The sequence below is a fragment of the Tamandua tetradactyla genome, chromosome 10 (genome assembly GCF_023851605.1).
Source record: "Tamandua tetradactyla isolate mTamTet1 chromosome 10, mTamTet1.pri, whole genome shotgun sequence".
In the NCBI taxonomy this organism is placed as follows: Eukaryota; Metazoa; Chordata; class Mammalia; order Pilosa; family Myrmecophagidae; genus Tamandua; species Tamandua tetradactyla.
The window spans coordinates 19,213,033-19,234,024 of NC_135336.1; the positions used below are offsets into that span (position 1 = coordinate 19,213,033).

Genomic DNA, 20,992 nt, shown 5'->3' on the forward strand with positions numbered 1-20,992 from the left:
TTGATAAATTGGTGATATTAAAAGTAAAATATAAATTGGTAGTATTAAAAATCATGCAGGGCAGTGCAGTGGTTGCACAGTGGCAGAATTCTCACCTGCCATGCCGGGGACCTGTGTTCAATTCCCAGTGCTAGCCCATGTATTAAAAACAAACAAACAAAAAGTTTATTTTTTTTTAAAAATCATGTAGTTCATGAAAAGATACGAATTAAATTTTTTGTTCTTTATAGTTTTTTTTTCTGTTTTCATTTTATTTCTTTTTCTGAATGGATGCAATGTTCTAAGAAATGATAAATATGCAACTAAGTGATGATATTGTGAATTACTGTTTATCTTTATAGTTTTTATGTAATTTCATTCTCATTTAAAGAATCACATTTTCATGTGACCATAAAGTAATTAATATTTGTGAGATCCTTTGGTGTTAAATGAATTTAATCTACTTCAAGAACATAAGGAAGTAGTTTATGCCTTAAATCCCTGGGTGCTTTTATTTGCAAGCACTTTCACATATGCTCCTTGTCCTTGAAGTTATAGAAAACATCAAGAATTGGTGAAATATCAGTTTTAGAAATAATATAGTCCCCTGAAATCAGTGAGAAATTAAGCTTCAATAGCTATTTGAATCTCTCTTGGGCATGGAGTTGTAGAAGGCTGAGTTTGTGGAGTAGCATATTTGTTGAATTCTGTTTTCTTTTCTTAGCCAACTAATCTGGAAAGCCCTAATAATGCTTGTGTTTTATTTTGTTTGTTTTATTCATTGAGAATATTTGTATTGTGTGTTGAAATTTGGAATAATGTAAAATTTTCAAACTGATAAGGATTTTCAAAATCATACCACATTTTGAAACTGGTTCCTTATTGAGCTAGTTTTTAAGAAGCCTGTAGTTCCTGTACCTTGGTCAGAAACTTTTTTTTATGAGAACTTAGGGTAAGATTTGAACATGTTAAGTATCGATTTCATGCAATGAAATTATTATTTAGTGTCAATCCTTCTGTGCCTCCTTTGAGAGCCGTTTGTTAGTAAATTGTTGTCATCTAGGTTATTTACCTGAGTAAAGTATTACTTCAATACACGCATTTCCATGTGTTTCCCCCGGCCCCCCAAAATCCTGATCAAGAAAACATAATGTGCATGTGGTTTGGATTCCATTTGAGAACTGCCCTCACTAATACATAGGCTACAAAGCAGTAGTTTTATTTAGTTTATATCTACAGAACATTACTTTTCTGTGGCTTAGAAAAAAGGTAGACTGCTTTTTTGACCTATTCTGAATTATAAAAATTCAGGGCTATGTACCTTTCAGTATTGGTGTTTAACAGTTATTTTACTTTGGTATCTTTGAATGCCGTTGATCAGTTTAAAATATGACGTGTTTTGTAGTGTTTTCAAAAATAAATTCTGTTCTGTTTTTAAGGTATGTTTAATGTGTTTGACACAAATTGTACTTGAGCATCTTAATTCTAAAGGGAAAATAAAACTGTTTGAAATTTATACCCTGAAATATAATTGTATTAAGTTAACAAATTATTTTTTCCAGGCAGACTCCAGGTTAAAAGCGCTTAATGCAACATTCAGAGTGAAAAACCCAGACAAGTAAGGTTTTACTTTAATAACAATTAAAATGTTGTTTTGAATGATGCTATCAGTCTATTTAATTTTTCATTTCTGAATGTGTGCACTTTATTTGCAAAATATTTTAAATAGTAATCCACCTTTAGTGAGAACCTTTTAAAAATCTAAAACTTATTTTGAAATATGGGTAATTTATTTGAGTTTAAGGTTATAAGTAACTAACTGAACTTATAAAAAATTAAACCATTGCTTTTGTCTAGAAGGATTTATTAAATGTTGTTGAAGGTATCAGAAAAATGAGAAGAGTAATTTTAATTTCATATAAAATAGTTTTCCTTACACAACCTTGTTTGTCAAATATGTATGAAAATCAAGAAAATTATATATTATATATATTTTATTAAATGGTCTACTTTGTATTACAGTAAACTGGATTGATACACATATACATACCAGCATAATAAATTCCTGGAGTTGTATTTATATGAATATACTTGACTTCTTTAATGTCAGTTTGGTGATTGTGAAAGTATCAAGGAAGCCAGGAGACTCAGAAATGAGTATATATATTCAGATTGAGACATAATTATTTCTTAGGTTTTGGTTTTGCTCATTCTTTAAATTTAGTGGATAACTCAAGCTTTTCATTATATATATCCTTACCCACTAAAAGAATTTTTCAGTTAGAAGTGAGCTAAGGTAGACCTGATTTTCTATCTCGGGGAACCAAGGTTATGAGGATTGTTAGAATTTCTCTCATTACTCCCCCAGCATTACTTAATCTATAATAAAAGTTTTTACTAGGCAAAGGCCAAGTTTGCATTGTCTGATAACATATCATATCTGACTTTTAAAATCATAACTTAATAATAACAGTTCCTCTGATGTAAATTTTGAATGTAAAATATAAATGAATACTTAAAAATTTTGGTAATTTGGAAATTGTGTTTGAGGTTTTCATAAGTATTGTAACAACATGCATGGTATCATATAAGAGGTGTTCTTTAGATTAAGAACTAAAATTGTAAGTTACCCTCAGAAAAAAGCTTTGGAAAACTTAATCTGTTTATGATTTTAGAAGCTGTACATGGAGTAGAGGATGATATGAATTAGAATATCAGAACCCATCCTAATATTTTGTCAGTTGACTATTTTTCTTCCCTTTTCTGACCTAAACAGGTTTTGTAAATTGCTAAATTTTATTTAATATTCATACTGTATGTAGAATTTTAAATGTGTTATATCTCAGATTTTTCTGCCCTTATGTTCCTATTAAACTATGTAATTAGCTAAGTAGTTTGTTTGCCTTGCATTCTAGATGAGAGAATTGAATATATTTATCAGTCATTTGTTATAAAAGATTCTTTTTTTTTTTTTTCACATGGGCAGGCACCGGGAATCAAACCTGAATCTCTGTCATGGCAGGCGAGGACTCTGCCTGCTGAGCCACTGTGGCCTGCCCTATATAATAGATTCTTAATATTCAGAATCTCTATTCTAGATCTAGCTAGCGCAGTAGCTTAATTATTGTTCATAGCATTACTAAAATACTTTTACATTACTAAAATAGCTTTATTCTGTCTTTTCCTAAAATCTAAAAAACTGGGAGATTTTATATTCCAGAGGGACAGACCAAAATAATTTTTTTAAATACTTGTTTCATGCATGGTTATTATTTTCTTAATTAGGCTACTAAGGGTTGAGGAAGAGGACTTTGAGTCTTCTCCTTATGTGACCTTAGTTGCTTCGTAAATGCTTTTTGCGTTGCATTAATTGTATAGTTTTCTTCAAGGAGATATATCTAAGGTTTACCTAAATCCGTTGAGCTCCCCATATTGTTGTTGTTGCAAATAAACTAAAATGGCCAGATTATATAAGTAACATATTATTTACATTGTTATTTTAAAATCAGTTTCTAGTAGAAATAAACTTATGTTTTGGGCTGTCATGCCCAGTAGAAGTTTTATTTGCTGTGGTTTCACTTGCCAAGTTAAATCATATATGAAATCATAGTTTTCTTCTTTTAAAAGAAAACCAGGTTATATGGTCAGATAATCAGTTATGATTTGTTCAGGTTATTCTTTTAGTTTTCTAGCTATCAAGTTATATCTTCTTTCCTATGCTGAATTTAAGGCAGGAAATACAGATAGGAAGAATAAATTTATGCAGTGAGTTTTCTTCAGAGAACTCAAGATACCATATTAAGAACTCCCATAGGTAGATAGAAAGGTAGGAGTTGGAAGAGTATAAACTGAAGAAGAAGAGGGTAGAGAGTGAACTGATGTATTTGTCCTGTCATTCAAATTGCTGGAGTTCATTGGTTCTTTTCTTTCAGAGCTTTATCCTAGATAATAGTTGGTTTTGCAAGTTACAAAGAAACTGTACAGCTTGAGACACTGTGAGTCTATTTGGGTAGAGAAAACTAAAGCCATGTGAAAACAGAAAATAGAAAACAGATGCCAAATTGTGTTTGTGCCATTGTACTTTGAAATGTGAGAGCTGCATTCAGATAAAGGCTTGATGGAAGTTAATTTCAAGGTGGATCTTGAGTAATAGATGAGATTGATTAAGAAAGGTACCTGCCCAGGTTTAGAGGGAGAGATGACTACCAAGTAGATAATGGTAGAATATGAAGAATAAAGAGAAGCATAAAGAGTCTACAGTGGTAATGAAGTGTTTTGAAGAGAGTAGGAATTAAGTTTGGTTGAGGCTATAGGATATATTAGGTATAGGAAAATGTCAGTGTAAACTTAAAATCTTGTCAGAATCTGATTTACATCTTGATTTTGCCAATGGCCAGAGATCTTAAATATTTAACATTTTAGGGAGGAAAGTTTTTTAAATCAACATCTACCTTGTTTGAACTGTGTTTAATTCCTTGCTTTCAAGTGAAACTGACAGCATTCTTTTATGATATATAATTTTTAGTCTTTAATCTCTCTTTAAGAATATGTAATCATTTAGGGTAGGATTCTTCATTTTAATATGTAGCTATCGGTAGATACTGACTTGGGTGAAGAATTAAAACACTGGTTTTCATAAAATTCACTTTTATTTCTTAAATGCATTGTTATCTAAAGTTTGATGGATTTGTCCATTTTCACCTTTTGGCCTTCTGTTTACCCGATAATTATGATTTTCCAAAAATGTAAGATTCATCCCTGTCATCTAGGTGTTGAATTGAATCTTTTAACCCTGACTTCTTGATGTTGTGATCACCTGGGAAAGTTGTCCCCTATTTCTTCAAGAGAGATTATACCACTCAGTTAATTTAGATAGAGAAAGCATAATGTGCCTTGTATGTATTGTTGTCAAAGGTATCAGGGCCTTCACTGAACTCCAGAAACCCCTGTTCACCTAATATAAGTGTTCTGAGACCTACTGTTTATATTCTTAGAAATTTTCTCATAGCCAAATATGACAACCAAGAGTTTTATAGTTATGCTTTTTTCTCAGTTGGGAAGCTGTTGAAAAACCTCCTTAAATCTGATCAAGTCAGAAGAGGTCCCAGAAGACCTAACCTTGCAGAAATTTTGGTTCCTGGGCCCTGGCACAAGAAAATCTGATCAAGGATAGTGTTTTAACAAAGTATTTGCCTCTTGATATTCAAATTCAAATATTAACTTATGAAGGGAAAATTATATCAGTTAAATTCTGGTTGGTTCCACATAAAGAAAGCAGTTCACAGTTATCTGAGATAATACATTTTCTTTTTTAAATTTAATTTTTTTACAAGTGTTTTGAGTAGGTAATAAATACATTCTCATAGTTAACCAAATTATATATATATAGTTAGACATAGAAAAGTATATAGTAAAAAGTCTCACTCTCATCCCCATCTGTGATTCTCCTTTCTCCTCTCCCTCCCCCAAAGGCTAGCAGCGCATTAGTTTTTAGGTTTATAGCCCTTCAGTGTTTTATCCTACAAATCCAAGCAAAATTGAACAATACATTCTCTTCTTTCCTGTCTAGTATGTCACAAGGAAAGTTAGACTAATGACTAGCCAATCTTGCCAGCCCTTTTATCCCTGAATTTTTTTCTTAGCTGAAAAATTCTGTTTTGAGAGGAGTAGGTATGATAGAGGTTAACTTTTATCTAATGATTTGATTCTCTTAGCCTTGCTAACCTTCTCTGAACAGGAGACTGAGAAACTAGAGGAATTATAGTTACTACATACATCCAGTCTTTGGATGATGATAAAAGATACAGTAGCATTGTCTTTGGCAAGGGTAGTTCAGTGGTAGAATTCTCGCCTGCCATGCTGGAGACCCAAGTTCGATTTCTGGCCCATGCACTTCCCAAACAAGCAAACAAACAAAAAAATAAACAGGCAAAAATTCAGCAAATGGTGCTGCAATAAGGGAATACTCACATGGAAAAAAAATGAAATGTGACTCCCCCCCCATACAGCAAACAAACAAGCAAAAAAAGTGGAATGTATGGGGTGAAGGAGAGGGAAAGGAAATACAGATGACATCCAGATTTCCTTCTTTACAGTGCTAGAATGTGGTGGGGGGAGGGGAAGGGGCTTGGGAAAGAGAAGTTGTGCCTGTATAAGCAAGAACAAATGTCCGCTAGTGAGTTAGATTTAGATCTGTAGAGTAGGTGAGAGGTTTGGCTGATAGTAGAAATTTGTAATGCAGCTACACGTAGATTGTAATTGTATAGCTTTGTGAATGACAAATCACAGTGTGTGTAGATTGAGTGGAAGGTGACTGAGGACCTAGGAGAGAAAAAATGCCAAACTAAAGACCATTTTCCAAAAAAAGTCATCTGGGTAATACCAACATCCGAATCCTATGGGGTTTGTTATTACAGATTTCTGGGCCCCCCGCCCCGCCCCCGTAAACTGTAGTGATGGTTATTCACACCTGACTCTTATTGAGAGACCCAGGATTCTGCGCTTTTTAACAAACATCTCAGTGCACTCTCAAGTAGATGGTGAATGAAGTGAATACTGCAGCAGAGGATATTTGAGGGAGTGGCCAGATAGTAAAAGGAAAACCATGAGAAAATAACACTAATATCAAGGGAATGAAAATTTTTGAGGAGGGTAAGGTCAGCTGTTAATGTTGTTGATCAAGTAAGATAAGGACTGAAATGTATCATTGAATTTTAGAAACATGAAAATAGTTGGTGACTTTGTTGGGAATATTTCTTCACTGCATTCTTGTTGTCAGAGCTTGATTGTAAGTGGGTTGAGCAGTGAAGGGGAGTGGAAGTAATGGTATTGCCAGGGAGATGATGTCTTGTGAAAGTGTGGCTGTGAAGGGGTGGTTATTGAAAGGCTGATATCAGTTGAAAAATTGTCAGAGAGAGTGTGCTTATGTGTGTATTTAGTCTAGAAGAGACCTAAGTTAATTGATATGCTAATGATAGAGGAAGTTAGAAAAGAGAGACATAGGGTGTAGCTAGACTAGAGTTTAGAATCTTGAGTGGAAGGAAGGATTCTAGAGGGAAGGAAGAGATGATAGATATGAATGTGGGAAAATTTGTAGGTTTAATGGTAGGTAGAAATGGAGTGGTTCCTATATGATGGCTTTTTTTTTTATCTGTGAGGAAGGAAGCTAGGTTGTTTAGAGGATGACAGTGGTGCCATCAGAAGTTTGAGGTTTTTATGTAGAATGAGAATCCATATATTAGGGAAACAAAGATTACTGGACAATATTAAAATTGAGGTTAGAGACCACAAGTTTATGGTAACACTTAAATTTTTTTAAAGCACCATGAATTTTTTGCTTTTTTAATGTAGTTTTTCATACCAGCAAATTTTGTCTCTAACTCAGTCAGTCTCCAATGTTAATTCTGGAGCATAATGAACGTCTTTTCTTGCCTTTCACAATATCAAAAGAAAATATGGTTGTTTTATTTTAGGACGTTTTGAATTTGTATTGGTATATAAACATTCAAGGCCAGCATATGGTCAAGTGGAATGAGTTTCATTCTCACAAACTACTGTTTCGTCTTTCAGTTTTGATTACTTATTTTCATGAGAAAAATGATATTTATTTGTTTACTATTTAGGAGATTTACTGAACTAAAGCACTACAGTGATGAACTACAATCTGTCATCTCACATCTTCTTCGAGTCAGAGCTGTAAGTAGTCCCCAGGAGCATTTTGATACACATTTATAATTATTATGATTTTAAGTAATGGATGATACTTATGTTGAATAACTGCTTTCTATATTCAAATTTGGTGTGCTCATCAGGCAAACTGCATGTTTTTAATGAAAGTATTTTTATTGATAAAACTTAGCATACAAACATATAAACATTCTTAGCATACAAACATTCCATACATGGTATACAATTAATGGCTCACAATATCATCAGATAGTTGTGTATTCATCACCATGATCATTTTTTTTGAACATTTCCATCACTCCAGAAAAAAAAAAAGAAAAAACTCATATATACCATACTCCTTACCCCTCCTTCTCATCACTCCAAGAAAAGAAATAAAAAAGAAAAAGCTCATATATACCATACCCCTTACCCTTCATTGACCACTAGTATTTCCATCTACCCAACTTATTTTAACCTTTGTCTCCCCTATTATTTGTTTATTTTTTAGCCTTATTTTTTACTCATTTGTCCATACCCTAGATAAAAGAAGGATCAGACACAAGGTTTTCACAATCACACAGTCACATTGTAAAAGCTATATCATTATACAGTCATCATCAAAAAACAGGGCTACTGGAACACAGCTCTACAGTTTCAGGTACTTCCCTCTAGCCACTCCAATACACCATAAACTAAAAAGGAATATCTATATAATATATAAGAATAACCTCCAAGATAACCTCTTGACTCTGTTTGAAATCTCTCAGTCACTGACACTTTATTTTGTCTCAGTTCTCTCTTCCCCCTTTTGACTGAGAAGGTTTTCTCAATCTCTTGATTCTGAGTCCCAGCTCATCCCAGAATTTCTGTTCCTTGTTGGCAGGGAAATTTATATCCCTGGGAGTCATGTCCCACATAGCGGGGGAGGGTAGTGAATTCACTTGCCCTGTCAGGTTAAGAGAGAGAGGTCATATCTGAGCAACAAAAGAGGTTCTCTGGGGGTGACACTTAAGCCTAATTTTAAGTAGGCTTAGCGTATCCTCCCAAACTGCATTTTATAAAAAAATGTGAAATATTTTCTGGCATAAACAACTCAGAGAATTTTATCCTCTTGTTTTCTGCATTGTTTGTAATAGTTGGCTGTTTTGAATCTTGTCAAAAGGCCTGCCATTTCAGTGTTGGAATGTAATTAAATAAGTAGGATTTTAGATGTACCTATAATAATAATACCCTTATTCTTTCAGTTATTATTATTAGTTTTTTAAAGGTCTGTGAAATAGTTTGTGTGTGTTAGGCAGTCATTTGTACTTTTCAGTTCTACTAAAAAACTTATTTGGGATAATGGTGTGCCATGACAAAAGGAACTAGAAATTGGGGAATAATAATTGTATTTAGCCATATAGTTTAGCTATAAGAGACATGGAGAAAATTGTTTTGGGTAAATTAATATATCTAATATATCTGAAAAATGTTGTACAATCCTGTCTGGACTATTGGGGTAGCCTAGAGGAAACTAAAACCTGCCTGTGCTAAAGGCTTTTGAAGAGAATAGTGCAGCAGGTCTAGGATCATATCTCATGCTGATTGAAATCCTCCTGAAATGAAATATATTGAATCTAGAATTTGCTTTATATTAATCTACTTATGAGGGGTAGAGAGTGGGGGCAGCTTTAGATGAAATAAGATTGGCCATATTTTAATAATCATTGAAGTTGGGTGATCAGAAATGTTCTCTGCTTTCTCTGTGCTTGAAGATTTCCATAATAAAAAATACAAAAAATAGAATAGGGAGGTGAAATATCCTTCTGAAGATCTTTACATTGTTCTAATCTCCTCTTCAACCGTTCAAAGAACCCCTGGACTCTAAATAAATTGTGAAGTGTTTTCTAGGGAAAGAAAAGGTACCTGTGTATATTATTAGCCAGGAAGTGGGTATTGGGAAGGGTGGTAGATGAATGAGGTTGAAATTTCTAGGCCTTTAATTGCTCTAAAATTACTCAAATAATTCAGATAGCTGTTCTCGTAGAAGGTGGAAATGAGTGTCTGGAGACACCCAGAAGATTGGAAGAGAAATTCATACTGCTTTGATTTTTATGTGAGAAGACTTGGAAAATCTACTTAACTTATGAGTCTGGCTGATTCTGACAGCTGCATCCCTCTTCACACATCTTCAACTGAAGGGAAGGGATAGTTTAAAAACCTTCGTTTGAAAAACTCACAAAACATAGGGAATAAAGTTAAGTGAGATTTAAAGGAGGGAGAAATAATTGTCATTATTGTGAGGCTGTGCCACAGACCATCTTATCTTGAAAGAATGAATGATTGCTTTCATAAAACAAGATGATTGTCACAAGACAAGATATGATAGTGATTATACTGGTTTTCTACTGAAAGTGTATTTTAAAAGGTTATTAATATTTAATAACCTGTTTCAATTTGCTAGCTGCCAGAATGCAACATACCAGAGATGGATTGGCTTTCAATAAAAGGGGATTTATTTAGTTAACATACAGTTCTTGAGAGGAAAGGCAGCTAACTTTCAACTGAGGTTCTTTCTGACATGGGAAGTCACAGGGCAATCTCTGCTGGCCTCTTTAGGCCTCTGGGTTCCAACAGCTTTCCCCGGGATGATTCCTTTCTGCATCTCCAAAGGCCTGGGCATCTCTGCTGGCCTTCTCTCCAGTCCTCTGGGTTCCAGCAACTTTCCCTGGGATGATTCCTTTCTGTATCTCCAAAGGCCTGGGCTGAGCTGCAAGTGCTGAGATGAAGTATGCTGAGCTGCTTGGGCTGTGCTACGTTGAACTCTCTCATTTAAGCACCAGCCAATGAAATCAAACATCATTCATTGCAACAGGCAGCCTCCTATCTGACTGCAGATGTAATCAGCAACAGATGAGGTTCACATGCCATTGACTGATGTCCACAGCAATAGAACTAGGCACCTTCACCTAGCCAAGTTGACACCTGAACCTAACTACCACATAACCTTTAAAAGATTATAGCAAAAAATTAACCATGATATTGAAGAAAATGCTTTAAAGGTTCTCCTACATAACTATTTTTATATTCATTTTACTCTTTGCACACTCCGCTTTAACCCTATTTTCCTTCTAACTCCCTCGACAATGTCAAACTTGTTTCTGCCCTAGGACTTTTATGTGCTCTTTTCCTTGTGTGTGTCATTCTCTCCCCACTCTGACCCCACTCCCAGGATTCTCTCTTTAATATGCTGGCCATTTTTGTTTAAAAAAATCAGAAAAAGCAATAACATAAGTTGCTTCTTGAATTTAATTATAACTAATCAGGAGAACTGACAACCTTTAGAGAAAGTGATCTTTTTTCATCAAAGAGTTTGTAATAACCAAGTAAGAGGGTTCTGGGTATAAATATTTATCCTGAACTTTATGAAAACAGGTTTCAGTTGATTGACATGAAAGATTTGAAGAGCTTCAGCTCTTCAAAGGAAAGGCAGCACTTGATCTGTGAGTCACATTGAAATCCTGGCTATATAAATGAAAGAAATACCAATGAAAAATATAGGATTCTTTCTCATAAGGTTAGGTTTTAGAAGTCTGTGTTCCAATACCTTGTGATGACAACCCAAAATTGTAAGTGTAATTAACAAAGCTGAGTGTGAATATGGCTGAAAGAGGGAGATTAGGATTGTGTTTGTCACCAGAAGGAAAGCTAGAGGATAAAAACTGGAACTGTATAACTTTGTGAAACCCAGAGTGGACCATAACGATGGTTAATTGTACAAATATTAGAAAGTTTTACAGGGACTAGAACAGCTATTACAAGTTGTTAATAATGGGGTGGTATATAGCAAAAAAAAAAATTAATGCAAAATACCGTCTATAGTTAACAGTAACATTGTAATATTCTTTCATTAATTGTAACAGAAGCACTATACCAAAGCTAAATGTCAATAATAGTGAGATATAAGGGAGAGGTCTGAATTTTTTTTTTCCAGAAGTAATGAGAATATTCTCGTATTGATTGTGGTGTTGAATACAAAACTATGTAATTATACCAGGGGAGTAATTCATTGTACACTTAGTATCGGTTGTATGGTGTGTGAATAAAACTTAGGCTGTGATCTAAAACTGGGAGAAAGGCCATTTAAGTCGTGGACTGTAACAGAAAAAATGGTGTGAAGTAATAATGGAAAGTGAAAAAAAAAAAAACCCAACACTGACAAGCCTACAAACAATGCAGAAAGCATCAGAGGCAGGACTTTTTCTTCATTTTCGAGTGACAAGGGTAGAAGGAGGCTTAGATACTGTTTGAGACAGATGATGTACAGAAAATAAATTACATATGGATTAAAGAGTTAAATATTCCAGAGTCGAAACAGAACAACTAGAAAGGGCAAGTGGCTTTAGACTCATAAGAGCTAGATTTGGAACTTGTCTCTGCCATTCATGCAACTCCAGTAACCCTTCAGAGTTTGTTTCTTTGTTGAAAATGGAAATAATATTTGCTTAGCACATAGTAAGACTAAATAAATATTTGCTATAGGAAAGAGTGCCTTCCTCATAGAGGTGTTTTTTTGTTTGTTCTTTTTTCTTTTTTTCCCTCTCAGAATTTTGAGACTCAGATGAGGTGATTTGTGTTTTATAAAGTGAAAGAAAAGGCAAATAATACTGATATCTAACATTTATTTTGCATTGTATATCAGCCACAGTACTTAAGCATATTATAATTTCCTTACTTCCTTCTCAATTAGCCCTTTGAAAGTAGATGCTGTTATTGTTTCCATTTTACACATAAGGAAATGGAATCAAATGAAGTTAAGTAACTTCCCTAACATCACGTAATAATATAGTAGGAAATAGTCTTTGGAGTTAGACAAATATGAGTTCACATTTCGTTTCCTGCTTACCTGAGGGTTTGAATTTGGAACATTTATTCCAGATTCCAGGATTTAAATATCTAACTCCAGAGTCCATGCTGTTAACTTCCTACAAATGATATATTGAAAAATGAAATGAATTTTAGTAGAGTGAAGGATAAGTTTGCCAAAGTCAAACCTTAAGATAGGATGGAGATAGAATTTAAACTCATGTTTCTCTGATTCAGAAGCTGTTATTTCCTACTACACTATGCTACCTCTCTAGGGAAAATAAAATTTTAAAAAATGGTTAGTGTTTAACTTTGCTAATATACTCAAAATGCAAATCATGAGTACTGAAATACTATTTAACATTTGATTTGTAGTCATTTATAAAGATGGTTATATATAATGTTTGTGAAATAACTCGTATGTTGTTGATGGCAGTATAAAGCATTACATATTGCTGGCTCCTTTAGGAAAGAATTTTGACAAACAGTATCAAGTTTTAAATCTCATGATCTTTGACTTCTTAGGAGAGAATTCAAAAGGAAAAAAAAAAAACTGTATGTCCAGATTTTTAAAATATCACATAATAGTAGGCCATAGAATTTTGTCCATTATAACATTTAATCACCTACTACTTCATTGAGGTCTTATTATATTCATTTGGATTATAGTTCCAAGTGAATCAGAGCAGGGAAGGATGATAGGATGAGGTTGACAAATTTTTTTCTGTCATCAGAGTTCACTAATTGTCATTCTTCCCCTGGCACTTGTCTAATAAAATTGTCAGTCTTCAAAAAGAAAGACTTATCAACAGAACTGAAATTGAAAAGCAGCTTGGACTAAATTATTGGACACAGCCTCTTTGCCCTAGCACCAGTATTCTTGATTACCAACAACCATTGAATCAGTCTGGTTTCAAGTTTTATTTCTTTGTAATTTTTGCCTTTCCTTGTCTCCAGAAATGATCTCTTTTTTTCTCTCCCATCTTTCAGTTTTCTCTCTCTTTTTTTTCACAATCACACTGTCACATTGCGAAAGCTATATCATTATACAATCATCTTCAAGAAACATGGCTACTGGAACCCAGCTCTACATTATCAGGCAGTTCTCTCCAGCCTCTCCATTACCCCTTAACTATAAAGGTGATATCTGTTTAATGTGTAAGAATAACCTCCAGGATAACCTCTCGACTCTGTTTGGAATCTCTCAGTCATTGACACTTTATTTTGTCCTAAGAAATGATTTTTTTTTTTAATTTTTGGTCATAGTTTTCTTAACTTCATCTTCTTTCTTACTGCCTGATGATCTAGGTACAAGTCATTTCATGTTTTACTTGGCCAGAGCAATCTATTTTCATCTTTGGAGAGTTCATACCAGTAATATTGTCAGTTCCAGTAACAATTGCTGAATATCTCTCTCTTTCCTTCTTTTATAAAAAAAATTGTATTGTGGTAACATATATAATTCCAGCCATTTTTAACTATACGATTCAGTGGGATTAACTTCACAAGGTTTTGCTGCCATCACCACCATCCATCACTCAGCAGGCCAAAACTTTTCTGTCACCCCAAACAGAAACTTTGTACACATTAAGCAGTACCTCCCTAACCTTTCCTCCCCCAGCCCCAGGCAACCTTTAGTCTACTTTGGGTCTTTATGAATTTGTTTATTCACATGTGTCATACAAGTGAATTCATGCAATATTTGTCTTTTTGTATCAAGCTGCTGATCTACTAACGGGTGGTCTAGTTGAGTGTGTGTTTGCTCCCTCAAAGCAGGCCAAGGATATATGGGAATCATTTTATGATCCTTCTATACTTGCTCCAAATGTATGGAATTGTGGTTTCTTTCACTTTTGGCTAAGGTATTGAACAGGTTGAGATTTGTTGTTCGGTGATATCTAATTTCTCAAATTACTCATGTTTGAGTAAGGAATTAAGGGTGAAATTTATCCTTAGGGGTTACATTTAGAAACAAGATACCAGGAATTTTGTTTTATAGAGTTTTAGATGGGATTCGCTTTTGGTTTTCCCGTTAATGTCATAACCCTTTGGGTAAAAGTAAAGCAAATTACAGTGGTTTTTGCTTTGCTTTGTTTTTTGTTCAGTTTGTGTGAAGGGCTAGTCCACATTTCATGCCAGTGATCAAAATTGTGATAGTATTGTTTTTAAAATGTCTAATGTGTTTTGTTGGTTAGAGACATTATCTTCTGACAAAGTAGAATCAAAGTATATTGCCTCTGTGTGGGCCACGGTGGCTCAGCAGGCAGAGTTCTTGCCTGCCCTTCCAGAGACCTGGGTTCAATTCCCAGTGCCTGCCCATGCAAAAAAAGAAAAAAAGGAAATAAGGTATATTGCCTATGTTCAGTGTTTTTGTATGCAATTATGTATCAATAGAATTGAGAATGTTTATATCCTTTCCCCTAATAAATTCCACTTTGGGAACTTTATCATAAGGAGACAATCAGAAATTTGAAAGAAAAAAGTCTTCTGTGGAAAGATACTTATTACAACATTATTTATAATACTGAAAATTAAGAGTAGTTATATAACAATAAGGGAATGGTTAATTATTTATACACTACTTGGTGGAATTTTATGCAGTTATTTAAAGTGGTCTTTATTAAAGGTATTATTAACCTGATAGATAAAAATATTACCACATTGCTTATAAGGAAATTTTAAAAAAGGATTTAAAACCCATGCATAGAAATAATTGTGAAAGCATTTACATAAATATGATGAGACAGCACTAGTTTTTTTTTTTTAGTGATGGGACTTTGGGAAATTTGTACTTTTTTTGTATTTTGTACCTTTATTGTACTAAGCATGAATTTTTTTAATGAGGATGAATTTTTTTTAGTAAACTGTCTACAAATTTAACCAATTAGTAATTTCTGTTAAATATTTATTTCAGAGAGTAGCAGATCGACTCTATGGTGTATATAAAGTACATGGTAATTATGGGCGAGTTTTCAGGTAAGCATTATGTAAACTTTTAAAATAATCAAGGATCAGTTTTTATTAGCTTTCTGCTTGAGAGCATTAATGCTTGAAAGCTAATGAGTTTGGAAAGTAGCAGGGTTTTTAAAAAAATCATATTCTCTAATAGTGGTTTTCAGACTTTTACTTTTACAGCTCGGAACTCTTTTTTAAATAAATTGAGAAGAACTCTAATATATTGTGGAAGATAAAAGTTAAACTGCTGTGAATGAACAGAGGGGTGGGATATTTACCTTTCATATCTTGGAAGAATGCCTAAGAGGGTTCCATTGGAAATAACATTTATAGAATTAGTGCTTTTATTTTTCTCTTCCTTTTTTGTTTTTTTGGTCTTTTTATAATTTCTTTTGCAAGATAGGTTTTTAGTTTTGTGATAATTTTAGTTTAAAAATAGAATATTTGTGTATCTAATTCACATATTTTGATTATTTTGAACTGTTTTCTTTTGTGGATCTGTATGTGTGTGTTATTTTTATTTTGACATTTTAAAAGTTATAACTCAGATCTTTTATAAGAAAAGTGGGCTTGTTAATGTTCCACTGTGAGACCTTTTGATTCAAGTAATATAAAAGCATGCTTCATTTTATGTTTTTTTGAAGGTAATACCCTCATGTGGCACAAAATTCAAAAACTAATAAAAATTTATACAGTAACAAATCTCTTGACCCCTGCCTGACAACTTCCTTGGTCCCCTCCTCTAAGAAAATATCAGTTTCTTAGTTTCTTGTGTATCTTTCCAGTGAAACATACAAACATTCAAACAAATACATTTTTCCTTTTTTTTTTTTTTTTTTTTTTAAAGAGAGAGTGAGGAAAGGAAGGAAAGACAGAGAAGGAAGGAAGGATGGAAGGGAAACATTTTTAAACATTTTCTTGTTTTATTATATCTTGTTCGTTTGTTTGTTTTTTTACATGGGCTGGGGCCGGGAATCGAACCGGGGTCCTCCGGCACGGCAGGCAAGCACTCTTGCCCGCTGAGCCACCGCGGCCCGCCCCATTTTTCCTTTTTAAAAAAATATATAAAAATGGGAGTATGTTACATACATCACTTTTTGCACTTGCTTTACCTCGCATTTTTCACTTAAGAGCTGTTCTCTAAGGTATTATTAGTAAATCACTGTACTGGGTTTTAATGAGCAGAAGTATTTTACTTTATTTAAGATAAAGTTTAAACAAGATAAACTTATCCTCATGATAACTGTTTCTAGTCTTTTGCATTCAGTGCTATAATAATACTATTATTATATAATAAATACTATTGTATGTTTTATTTCACAAATATGTGTATACACATGTAAGGTAAAATTCAAGTAGTAGAATTATTTAGTCTAAGCATAGTTGGATTTGTAATTTTGCAAGATGTACCAGTTTGAAACTATTATATACCCCAGAAAAACCATGTTTTAATCCTGATCCAATCTTATGGGGGCAGCTGTTTCTTTTAATCCTGATTCAATATTTTTTTTAAGTTGTTTATTGTTAAATCTAACATATATACAAAGAAAAGAAAGAAAAACCTACAATTTTCAAAGTACACTTCAGCATTACAGAATGGATTTCAGAGACCTGGTTCTATATTGTAGGTTGGAAAGTTTTGATTAGCGTATCTCCATGGAGATATGGCATGCCCAGTGGTGGGTGTGACCTTTGATTAGAGGGAGCTGTGCCTCCACCCATTCAAAGTGGGTTTTGATTAGTTTACTAGAGTCTTTTAAAAAGGGAAACATTTGGATCATAGATGCAGACACTTGGAGAACAGTTGCTTCCGAGTTGACAGAGGCATGGATGTTTAGAGTTGGTTAGAGTGCTGACAGAGCAGATGCCTAGACACAGGCAGAGCCCAGCAGATGTCACCATGTGCCTTCCCATGAGATGCTAAATTAAGCCAGAACCCAGAGTTGTGTCCTGGAGGAGTTAAGTGAAGGTCCTCAGATGCTTAGAGAGAAACCCCTGGTTATCAGAAGATGGAAGCAACAGAACTGGAAACAAGGATCAGCACATGCCAGCCTTGTGCCTTCCTAGCAGATAGAGGTGTTCTGCGCAGCATCAGCCTTTCTTGAGGGAAGGTAACCTCTTGTTGGTGCATTAATTTGGACATTTTCATGGCCTTAGAACTGTTAACTTGCAATGTAGTAAATTCCCTTTATAAATGCCATTCCATTCCTATATGTTGCATTCTGGCAGCTTTAGCAAACTAATACAATTGACATTACCAAATTGTCCTATATAGGGGATGTTAAACTACCATCAATAAAATGTTAGTGCTTATTTCTTCATACCCTCTCCCAAACAGTGCGTAGCAAATTTTCTTTATCGGTCCGATGGTGAAAATATAGTTACTCACTGTAGTTGTAATTTGCATTTCTCTAATCATGAATGAAGTCAAATATCTATTCCTATGATTAGGAGCCAAGATTTCACCTATTCCAGAGTTGTCTGTACTATTCTTTTGTCTTTTTTCTCTGCTGAACTTTTTTTTTCCAATGATTTTTATTGGGATATAGTTATCTAAAGTGATTAGTTATCACCAATGATTCACAGTGTCATCATAAAGCTGTGCATTCATCATTACAATTGATTTTTGAACACTTTTATTTCTCCAAAAAGAATAAAAATAAAAGTAGAAAAGAACACCCTAATCATCCCATAACCCTCATATTCCCCTATTGTTTATATAGTTTTTTTCTTTACTCATCTGTCCATACACTGGATAAAGGGAGTGTCAATTGCAAGGTTATGCTCACAAGTTCATACCTTAAAAACTCTGTGATTATGCAGTCATCTTCAGGAATCCCTCTAGCTACTCCAGTACACCAAAAACTGAAAAGAGATATCCATATATTGCATAAGAATAACTTCCAGAAAGACCTCTCAACTCTTTTTTTAAAATCTCTCAGCCACCAAAACTTTGTTTCATTTCTCTTCCCCCTTTTGGTCAAGAAGGCTTTCTCATTCCCATGATGCCAGGTTAAGGCTCATCACTGGGAGTTGTGTCCCATGTTGCCAGGGAGATTTACACCCTTGGGAATCATGTCCCACGTAGGGGGAGGGCAGTGAGTTCACCTGCAAAGAGGTTGCATCTGAGCAACAAAAGGGGTTCTCTGAAGGTGACTCTTAAGCATAATTATAAGGAGGTTTATGTAAGAATGAGTTTCATAAATGAGCTAATGGTTTTATTCCTTATTGATACGTAGGCATTCTCTATATTTTAGGAAAATTATGTCTTTGGGAAATAAATTGCAAAAATTTTTCCAGTTAGACATGTCTTTTGACTTTTCTAATGATGACTTTTGATGTACCCAGATATTCTATTTATTGAATTACATATAAATTTTTTTTCCTTTTTAAAGAAATGGCTACTGATTTTTGTATATGTCTCAATAAGGCCTTCCCCGCCATGAATTACTTAAAAAGTCAAACAATCAACTTTTCTTATGTCTTTTTTATTTTTATGACATTTATTTGAATGTAAGTTATGGAGTATGGATCCAAATTTATTTAATTCACTTATCAGAGTAATAGACTATCCATATATTTTTGGTTCATTAATAAATTAAAATTGAATGCAGGTTGGGACAATATCAGGGTTATATAACATTTTTTAATGAAGAGAAGTATATTTTGTAAAAGTATAAACTCTTCCTAAGTAGGGCAGGAATGCAGGAGAATTTTCTATGGATAAAATAGCTCAGGTGCCTGCATACTGCAAATATAAACAAAACCACCCTGTGCTGGCTTGAAAGGATGTATGTCCCCTAGAAAAAACATGTTTTAATCTAAATCCTATTTCATAAAGGCAGAATAATCCCTATTCAATACTGTATGTTTGAAACTGTAATCAGGTCATCTTCCTGGAGATGTGATTTAATCAAGAGTAGTTGTTTAGCTGGATTAGGTGATGACACGTCTCCACCCATTTGGGTGGGTCTTGATAAGTTTCTGGAGTCCTATAAAAGAGAGAACAGTTTGGAAAATGAGAGCAGAGCAGAGCAACATAGCCACGAGAAGCAGAAGTCCACGAGCTAGCAACGTTTGGAGACGAAGAAAGAAAATGCCTCCCAGGGAGCTTCCTGAAACAGGAAGCCAGGAGAAGAAGCTAGCAGATGACACCGTATTCACCATGTGCTCTTCCAAATGAGAGAGGAGCCCTGACTATGTTCACCATGTGCCTTTTCAGATGAGAGAGAAGCTCTGATTGCTTCATCAGCCTTCTTGAACCAAGGTATCTTTCCCTGGATGCCTTAGATTGGACATTTCTTTAGACTTGTTTTAATCAGGACATTTTCTCGGCCTTGGAACTGTAAACTAGCATCTGATTAAATTCCCCTGTTTAAAAGCCATTCTGTTTCTGGTATATTGCATTCCGGCAGCTAGCAAACTAGAACACACCCTGTCCCGGGTTAAGGAACAGAAAGATAAAGAGAATTATAAAAAAAAGCAAAAATAGCCTAAGAGACCTCTGTGACACATTAGGCATGTTAGTATACACATTATGAGTGTCCCAAAAGGAGAAGAGAAGGAGAAAGGGACAGAAGGAATATTCGAAGAAATAATGACAGAAACTTCCCAAACTTAGCAAAAGATGTGAATATGCACATTCAGGGAACCCAGAGAACACAAAAACAGGATAAACGTGAAGAAAAATATGTCCTTGCACATACTGACCTTAGTATTCAAATATTAAGGACAAAGAGGAAGTTCTGAAATCTATAAGAGAAAAAAAAAGTGTTGTGTACAAGGAAGTACCAATTAGATTAGGTGCTGATTTCTAATCAGAAACCATGGAAACATGACAGCAGTGGATGGAAATACTTAAAATGCTGAAGAAAAACCAAGAATAATATCTTGAAATTAAAACATTCCCAAATAAGCCAAAACTGAGGGAGTTCATCAGCACTAGACCTACCCTACAACCGTTGCTCAAAGGGAGCTTTTCAGGCACAAAGGAAAGGGCACTAGACACTGGTTCAAAGTAGCAAAAAGAAATGAAGATCTTCCTTAGAGGTAACCATTTGTATAACAGTAAATGCCAGTACCCTTGTATATTTTAGTATGTTAACTCCACTTCTTACTTCCCACAGATACTAAAATGCAGGTGCATAAAAATTAATGGTAAAGCTATGGTTTTGGATACACGATATACAAAGATAAAAATTGTAACAAGTGAAAAAAAGGGGGTGATACTGAGAGGGTATAGGAATTGTGTATGTGTATGCCATCAGAGTTAAATTGCTATCAAATCAGATACGATTTTTATATATTTAGGATGTTAAATTTTTTTTCTTTAACATGGGCAGGCACCCGGAATCAAGCCCGGGTCTCCGTCATGGCAGGCGAGAACTCTGCCTGCTGAGCCACCGTGGCCCGCCCATTGGGATATTAAATATTAACCCATTGTAACCACAAAGAAAATATATGAAAAATACATCCAGATAGAAATAAGAAGGGATGCAAAATGCTGCTATATAAAAAAATCAAATAATTTCCCCATATAGAGAAG

General features: G+C 34.3%; 1 protein-coding gene across 1 annotated transcript in view; it reads left to right on the plus strand.

Annotated features, from left to right (window-relative positions):
- SNX4 (sorting nexin 4) overlaps positions 1–20,992 on the plus strand; it is a 123,758-nt gene that overhangs the window by 50,161 nt on the left and 52,605 nt on the right. Inside the window, exons 6-8 of the mRNA XM_077118073.1 lie at positions 1,542–1,597; positions 7,602–7,674; positions 15,407–15,468. Coding sequence (XP_076974188.1) covers positions 1,542–1,597; positions 7,602–7,674; positions 15,407–15,468 — 191 coding nt within the window. The remainder of the gene's footprint in view (positions 1–1,541; positions 1,598–7,601; positions 7,675–15,406; positions 15,469–20,992) is intronic.